This window comes from Branchiostoma belcheri, unplaced genomic scaffold, assembly GCF_001625305.1.
Source record: "Branchiostoma belcheri isolate BF01 breed outbred unplaced genomic scaffold, Haploidv18h27 scaffold117, whole genome shotgun sequence".
NCBI classification, from domain to species: Eukaryota; Metazoa; Chordata; class Leptocardii; order Amphioxiformes; family Branchiostomatidae; genus Branchiostoma; species Branchiostoma belcheri.
Window position 1 is genome coordinate 800385 of NW_017802569.1, and position 9163 is coordinate 809547.

A 9163-nucleotide genomic window follows, 5' to 3' on the forward strand; every position below is an offset into this window, starting at 1 on the left:
GTGATACCCCAGTAGGGGTCTTTAGTAACAAGAGAGTAACAAGAAGAAGAAGAAGACTTGCTACATTATATAAGATTATCGACAACGTCATTTCTGTACCACATGCTAGACTTGTCCCGGCGGCTCGATGCTCCCGTCGCACCAACTACGCTCTTAAGCTGCAGACCATCGCGAGTAAGAACAACTATTACAGGCTCTCGTTCTTCCCTCGTACCATTAGTACATCCAAAAGTGGAACGAACTTGAGCCTGGTGTGACGGACACGGGGTCTCTCGCCCAGTTCAAAACTGGACTGGCGAGTGCCCTTGAGTCGCCCCTACACGTCTTGTATATATGTATATATATATGTTCTACCAACACATATGTTCTACCAAGTGCATTGTCTTGTCTTTTACACCAACAGACTCAGTTATTTAATATGTTCCTTAGTGTCCCCTCCTTCAGTTACCCTTGTTTTTATTTGTACCGGTCACCTATTTTGTAACTAACAGCTGCTAGTAATCCGATGTAAATTGGGCTAAGCAGTGCATAAGATGATGAAGATGATGATCAGAACATCAGGACAGCAATACGTGCGACTTTTAGTTCTTACACTGCACGAAATCATCTGTAAAGCCTTGGTCACAACCCGCCACACGTGCTTCTACGTGCTGTCTACGTGCAAAAACGTGGGCAAACGCAGGGCATCCGTGCGTGGTGAGTACCACCTCCGTACGGAATCCTACGGATTTGGGAGCACGCAGACACGCCGTAGAACTTTAAGTGTATGTAAAACTTATTCTACGTGCGGTCTGCGGATTCACCACCCGTGCGTGCGAGTAAGAGCGACGCGCGTGCCCCGTACGTGCCGTGCGGAAGAAGCACGTGTGAGTACGGCCTCCTTACGGTAAAGTTGCAATCGCAAAAAGATCGTACGTTGTAAGCACGTACAACTCACTTACCACTTGCGCAACCGTTCACAGCCAGACTTGGCGTGCAGACCCCACTCTTACCACTTTGCGCAGCCGTTCGAGTGACGCACGGAGACGCCACTCCTTCCCCACGTTTTCAGAAAAAACGTAGCAGACGTAGCCTCCCAAAAAACGTACGGAAAAAAAGCACGTACGGCGGGTTGTGACCGAGGCTTAAAGGAACACACACGTATGAGAGAAGAACTGAAGATTTAACCCATGCTGAGCGGCAGAAACACAACACCGCAGATGGATTGGTTCTACTCCCCTCCCCACGACCCCGACATTTTTATTTGCTCTCCCCCGGGTGTCCTCAAGTGTAATAGTGTTGGCCACGCGCCTCGCCACGGTCTGTGAGAATGGGGATAGCAGACGACACGTGCCTGCGACCGCGCGCTACAACAATAAACTTTAAAGGTTCGTAAGATTAGTAGTTTCCGGTGATTATAAACCCATCAAAAATAGTCCGCCGTCGTCTGGACTTTAGATCATAATAAAGGGCAAAATTCCTACAGGGACCTCTGTGACTACGAATACAAAGAATTTCATAAGGTTGGTAAACGAATGAATAGCAAAGTTCTTTGATCACAACCATTTATTTTTCACGAGCCGACGTTTCGATGACCGTCTGTCATCTTCATCAGGGCAATTCTGACTGGTTTACTGTGCAACAGTGCACTATGAGCCATGCATGTAACACCTTTAGTGCACTAAGTAATATCTAGCATCAGTGCACAGTAAACCAGTGAAAATTTCCCTGATGAAGATGACAGACGGCGATCGAAACGTCGGCTCGTAAAAAAATAAATGGTTGTGATCAAAGAACTATGCTATTCATTCGTTTACCAACCTGATGAAATTATTTACGGAAAGAATTTGTAGATTTGTTGAAACTCACTTGGTTCGTAGAAGTCATAGACTGTTGCCGATGCCGGCTGGAGATGTCCCACTAGATGCTGTCTGTTCAGGAGGAACTCGAAGCACAGGTTGGACTGCGACTTCAGCTGCAAACACATGAACCACGCACACGTCAGAGGAAACGGCGAACGCTAGTCTTTGCCAGACTAACTACGCTGGCCGCCTTGTAGGTTTGACTGGCCGCGCAGTCGGAGGGGAAGAAACTACAGTACCTCCCCGCGGCCGGACTCCCTTCGCCAATTTTACTCTCTTTTTTTGCCGAATTCGATCCGTATTCCCGTAGAAAGGCTGGTCGAACTCCGCGTGTCAATCGTATTAGCGATTTTGTAGAAAGAAGCATATCAGTATTTTGCTTCTTTTCGAGAAATTGGAAAAGATTATGAACGCGAGTTAGTGAAAACTTCCAACCCGATATGCGACAAGCGTTCAATTGAAACCTTTCGGTCTCGTAAACAGACGTTGTCATTTGAAACGGTTGACGCCCTATCGCTGACCCGTCGCGATGCCATATCCGTCAGCCAAAGAAGAACTTTTTGGAGGCGCAAAAACGTATAGAACGGTGTTGAGGAAGCGGGCTAACACACTTGGAGTCACTGTAAGTCCTGAGATCGATGGCATCGACCGTTTCAAATAACAACGTACGTTTACGAGACGGAAATTATCAAGTGAACGCTTGTCGCATATCGGGTTTAAAATTTTCACTATATCGCGTTCATAATTTTCTAATTTCTCTAGCAGAAGCAAAATAATGATATGCTTCTTTCTAAATTGCCAATTCGACTGGTAACTTATAATAAGTACCTTATGTTACCGATGAAAATATGCTTTCCAACAACACAGGCCTCAAAGGAGCCGTTCAGTTCATTCTAACTGAAAGAGAACTCGGCAGAGGGTAAGTGACCTATCACCACATCTTTGTCTGCCAGACCCTGACTAGCCTTGTATCCAGTCCGATCGTGGTCGGGGCCGCAAGAGCTCTGTCCCGCCCGCCTCACATAGGTTTCCCGGTGTGTATTTCACGAGAGATTGATTAGCCCTCCACGTTCGTGTTGGGGGTAAACCAAATGCCCATTAGTATACTGTCTCTTATTAGCGTAACACTCCTACCGGGACGGTCTGTTGCACTGGGCGGGGGAAGCTATTAGGGCCCCCGAAGGCACAACCTGCCTGGACACCCCAATACCCCCAATCACGTAAGACTGGATACCAGGCTAGACCCTGACTATCCTACACAAGCTTGAAGAATCAAATTTGCCATGCCTGGAGGGGGCTCGCCGACTAGTCTAGACAAACCAGGATATCATTGTTTAGTCTTTATACCGAAAAATCAAGCCTGTATTTAAACTTGACCTGGAGGGCCTAGCGGTTGTGTTTCACTTAACACGTTTAAGGTCGGGAGGAGGTAGCCTCCGTAGCAGACTTATAGAACTGAGGGTTTGGTGGTCTTCGGCTGTTTTCTGAAGAACGGGGGTAATTCAACCAGGCCGGCTATGTTGTCTATATGTAATCAGAAAATAGCACATAAACTAGAGAAGTAACATTTGCAAAGCAAATGCAGAATGTTTACCTTCGGACATGGTCTACCCTGTTAATTTTTACTCAAACACATTCACATAACGTTACATGTACTACGAGTATATGGTGACAGGAGCAGAGCAGACCATGAAATTGCAACATTATGTAACCCAACACCAGTCACCATGGTGACATACGTCAACAAATCATGCAATTGGCCAGGTCAGAGGTTAGTGTTTGTAACAGAAGAGGAGGAAGAAACTGAGTAAAAACAATATGTTTTCCTTCGGTAAACATAAAGAGGCCGAAAGACACTGAACCCCCCCCCCCAAACCACCCAGTTTTTGGCAAGCTATGGAGGCTAGGGAGGAGGCTGGTTGGGGCCCACACTGTCTGGCGCCGGGGTGTGACGTGTCAGACCCGCGACATCACTCCCAGATTTATATCAGGGGACACCGCAGTGGAAACCAAACGTTGCCTGGCCTTGGACCGATACGTTGATAGAATCATTGCCACATCTGTCTTTGAGAAAGGAAGTGTGTTCCATAATTTTTAGCCTGGGTGCCAGACCCATAGCACACTTGACGCAAAATATCTCTTTGTGTCCAGTGTGCTTTGGGTCTGGCACCCAGACTAAAAGTTTTTGGATGTGCGATATCTGTGGAAACTTTCTTGTCCAGTCTAAGACAGGATGGATCCGGTCGTATGACGCTGACGTGTTGTTTACGCCCATTCTGTGGCCACTTCACATTTGTACGTTAATTAGGCCACAGCAAGTAAATTTTGTGGATGACATGCTCCGCAGACTCCAAATATAATGCGAGCGGGCGAAAAAAAAACAAGACGGGCCGAAAAAAACAAGGTTCCTACATCTTTTAAATTTTAGCTCAATCATTGTACAAATGGTTTGGATTCAGTGGGAACATCACATATACACAGCCAGCACCACATATCACTGCATAAAAGTAAGAAACAAAATATTAAATCAGAGCATTTTCTTGTCTCCTCTCTTCATAGTTATCTGCCGTCCATTTTCCGTCATGGCAACAGACATTTTTGACCATTTTCGGCATGGTGACCACTGTCAGAAAGCAACAAAATGTCTTGTTTTTTTCTCCGAAATCTGGCAAAAATTAATGCGCGCTCTGATGTCAACCATAAAAATTACTTGATGTGGCCTAAGACAGGATGATCCGGTCGTACGACGCTGACGTGTTGTCTACGCCCATTCTGTGACCACTCCACATTTGTACGTTAACATTTCACACACGACCGAGCAAACAGATCAAGTCATCTGCGCCCTATGACTCAGCAGACGGGGGTGTCCCCTAGTCTCTACCAGACGCTGGCTATATATAGGAGAATATTTGCCGGGGGAGTTTGGCCGCCTTGTAGGTTTGACTGGTTCGGAGGGAAAGAAACTACCTCCCCGCGGCCGGACTCCCTTGGCCAATTTTACTATCTTTTTTTTTTTTGCCAAATTCTACGATCCGTATTCCCGTAGAAAGGCCTGGTGGAGGCTAGGTGTCCCCCGGCAACACACGGTCGCTGACCCGCACACACATATAGAGGGAAAATTGACTTAGGTAGTGGCTGAGACATGTGGAAGTTATCACATCCGGATATGTGTCATCTACTTTTGGAGTTGTGTTTGTGCAGTACTTGTATGACAGGGTATATCAGTATATATATACATTTGTACTATAGCAATGCATATGGGGGCCTGCATGCCCTTTTTCGTAAGGCGTAATCAGGCCTTTTTATTCTTCGTAATCCGTAGGCAGCCTCCCCAAAAATCAACGTAATTCGAAATAGTACAATAGCAGCAAAGCGTTAAGTCGTAATCAGCACTGTGACTTTTACGTCGTAATTGGCGGCGAAAATTTTGCGTAATTCGTAATCACTTGATGTATTGTGGTATCATAAGTCAATGCTGGCATTGCTCGCGCGCTGGACATAAGTGGGAACCATTCTCAAGTTCTTGATGTGAAAACTCCGGTCGGCACACATTTTTTTTAATTGCCAAAATGCCCACACTGCATTATGGGCCCATGAGACGTACAATATGATGCATCTGAACTGTTACGCCACTGTTACCCATTCAGTATGCCGCCCCCCCCCCCGAATACCAACCGACCAACGTTGGTTGAATTTTGGGGGCCGACCTGTAAAATTTGGAGGAAAGTGAGGAAAGGCAGTTTACACGACTTTCCTCACTTCACTCAGGTATAAATTAGTATTGTATTGTCCCCTGTGTTGGTTGCGGTATTGATATAAGTTGAAAAAAACTTGAGTGTGCCGTCACCACGTCTTGTGATTACATGTTGGAATAGTAAAAAAAGAAGGAAAAAACCCACACAATTCTTACCTGAGATAAAATGAACGTAACTTTTCTCTGCTCTACGTTGAAATGCATGATGGGTAGTGTACTGTCCGCCATAAGCTGTGGTAAAAAAGACATTTATTAAAGTTGATGATTCAAAATTTTCTCAACATCATCATCATTGTCAATTCAAACTCGAGCTAACACTATTTGGCGAAGGTATGTGATCTTCTAACTCTAGCGTGTAATCATGATTTATGCATAAAAATATAAAGATATATAGCAATGGATTCATAAGCATTATATGTTCATGCATTTGTGAATACATGTACATGTTTATGCATTTTGAATAACTTCAATCGTGAAATTATAACCTGTATCTTTTTAATATTTGTCTGACCATTTACTAATGATCTCAATGAAAAGCGACACACAGGTCGATTTGATATTTTTGTGAACAAAGAAAGGCAGAAAATAAATAAACAAGCAAACAAACAAACAAACAAACAAGCAAACCTTGTGTAGTGATGTTATATCAGCTGTAAACCCTGAGAACACCTCCAGCTCCAGAACAGCAGGGTTGGACCAGTTCCCATCATCCCATCTGAAACGCCATCAAGCCATGTCCTGGTCAGAATGCTGATTTTCATATCCCATTTACCTTATGCACATGGAAAGGTGTGCACCATGTGCTTTTGAGTAAAAGGCCGTGTTTATGTGAAGTCACCCAAACCGCGATTCGGGTAACTCACATTCCTCACATCTGGTCCACGTGCCACACATTCCTGTGAAACCGTGTCCGATCACAATTCGCTTGAGCTACATTTATTGTTGTTTGATGAAAACACGCAAGGTGGCGTGTTATTAATGTCAGAGGTCAACGACCTGCTTGCTGATGCCCCCCTCCCAGGGTATCTCGGCCGAATGCCGAAGTGGTCCCGCCAGAGGCGGTGAAGTTCGCCCTAGGACACATTATTTGACGATTACTGCTCTTTAAGTTGCTGCCACGTAAAAGTTGGTATTGCGTATAAATAAAGAAATATTACCCCGTAATCCATGATCAGGCGAAGTTACATTGAAATCACATTGCGTTCAGACGCAAATCGCGATGCGGAAAAACCGATTCGAAACCACCTCTAGAAGTGGTTTGGGATCGAGGCGCTTTCAATGTGATTTGGAGCGTTCAGATGGAGCCATTTGAAACCGGCTTCGGGGTAAACCACATGTAAAGCGCCTTGGGTGGCTTCACATAAACACGGCCAAAGTCTCAATATATATATAGACACAGAACAGACATTTTCATGTGCTTACCTTACGCAGGTTTCAATGACCAGATGGTCTCCGTGGTGTGTTCCACTGCGCATCTCCACCTGCTTCTGAGACGTCATTTCCAGCTGAGTTGTCTTCCTGTCGTCTGTGTCCACGTCCTCTTCTAACATCGCTGTTATGTTACTTTCACTCAACCCAACTTCGCTGAGCTTGGACAAGAAAGCTGCCAAAATATGGTCGTCACTGACGTCACTGTCATCATCTCCGGTATAACCCGGAAACGGAAACCCGAGGTCACCATAATCCAGACTCATCTCAATACCTCCTGGTCCATCAAATGCCTTTTCCATCATCTCACCAGTACTGTCCATGCCGGCATCATCGTGATCTTTCTGTTGTCCAACCTTCATGTCTTCCGTATTCCAGTTCGCGACTGGAAATTCTAAGTCGATTGGAGGGAAGTCTAAACCGACTACGTCCTCTTCTTGGTATCTGTCTTTTTCTCTCTCGCTAGAGTCTTCTTTTTCAATATCTGCACTCATGTCTTCATCGCCATCAGTACTTCTCTCATTGTCAGCGGAGGACTTCAACTTGTCGACTTTGAGCAACTTTTTTTCGTCTTTCCTTTTCTTTATCTGGGTATTCTTACCATCCTTCAACGTCTCCAGCTCAAGGCTCGTATCCTCTTCAGAACCGTTCATTCTCTCCTCCTTGTCTCTCTCTGCTTCGTCTCTTTTGGCTCCTTTGCCGCCATTCTTCCTGTTTCTCTTGCCTTCCTTTCTTGATCCACCGTCTTCTTTGGGAGACATATCTGTCTCGTCAATCGGCTTGCCGTTTTTAGTTCTATCTGAAAGCTCGTTACTTCTGTTAACTTCGGTAGAATGTGTTTTCTCAGTGCCCAACCTGTGTTTCTTCCCATTCCTGTGCCTTTTTCTCGTTAGTTTGACTTCGTCTGTGTCAACGTCTTCTCTCAATCTCTTGGGTTTGTCGTCGTCTTTTGTTCTCTTCGAGTTCTTAGCATTCCTCTTATTCTCCTCCGGTTCTTTTTCCCTGCTGCTGGTGCCTTCTTCATCGTCGAGATGTTCGTCGTCTTTCGGAGTGGCGTTCGTTCTTTTGTCCTCCGCGATGGAAGACGCCCCACTGTCGGGATCTGTATCCGAGCTGTCCGAGCCAGCTGTTCCGTTCTCCAAGTCTCGTTTTTTACGGTATATCTGCACGGGTTTGGCTGTGACACGTATCTGTAGTGGGCCTCTCGAGCTTTGGTCTGACTCCAACTTTTGGTACTTGGCACCCATCTGTATGTAACAGACCAAATTAAACAAGTGGGTGGATTTGGATGGCCTCCACACAGTACCATTATAATTTTATCATTCGGGGAACTCTCTGTGCATACCCAAACCAACCCACAGAGATTCTACACGTAATAAATACATATTTGATGTACCTACACATAATGAGTGGGTTTGTTGCATTTGCAGTTTTTTAATAATCAATTGAGTCTTTGTAATATATCAAAACAAGTAGCAATTCATTATACACACAGTAATTAATAATGTATACCTGGAATAATGCACATCCTTGTCCAGAAGCTTCAACCTCAATCATTTGTAGCTCGGAGGAAACCTGGATCAGACGGTGTAAAAAGATGTCATGAACATAGAATCCACAAATAATCTTTTTGTCTGCTATCTATAACATTGCACTCTCAAAAGTTGATCACACGCACACACACAATAACACACACAAACACACACACGAGCGCACACAAACACGCACTCCCCTGCACACACTCACACACACACACAAACACACTCACACACACACACACACACACACACACACACACACACACACAACACACACACTCACACACACAACACACACACACAAACACACACTTGTAAACACACACACACACAAAGAGTCAGACGCACACACACACACACCGTCACACACACACACACACACACACACACACACACACTCCACACACACACACACACACACACACACACCGTCACACACACCGTCACACACCACACACACACACACACAAACACACACACACGCGCGCGCGCGCACACACACACACACAAAGACACACACACACACATACATACACACACACACACACAACACACACTCACTACACACACACACAAACACACACACACACACACACATACAT

At 45.3% G+C, this 9163-nt stretch overlaps 1 protein-coding gene across 1 annotated transcript in view; it reads right to left on the bottom strand.

Annotated features, from left to right (window-relative positions):
- Window positions 1–9163, bottom strand: part of LOC109462453 (C3 and PZP-like alpha-2-macroglobulin domain-containing protein 8) — an 85894-nt gene that overhangs the window by 21632 nt on the left and 55099 nt on the right. The window contains 5 exon segments of the mRNA XM_019759009.1: window positions 1849–1954; window positions 5752–5826; window positions 6223–6310; window positions 7018–8270; window positions 8536–8598. Of these exon segments, the coding sequence (XP_019614568.1) occupies window positions 1849–1954; window positions 5752–5826; window positions 6223–6310; window positions 7018–8270; window positions 8536–8598 (1585 nt within the window).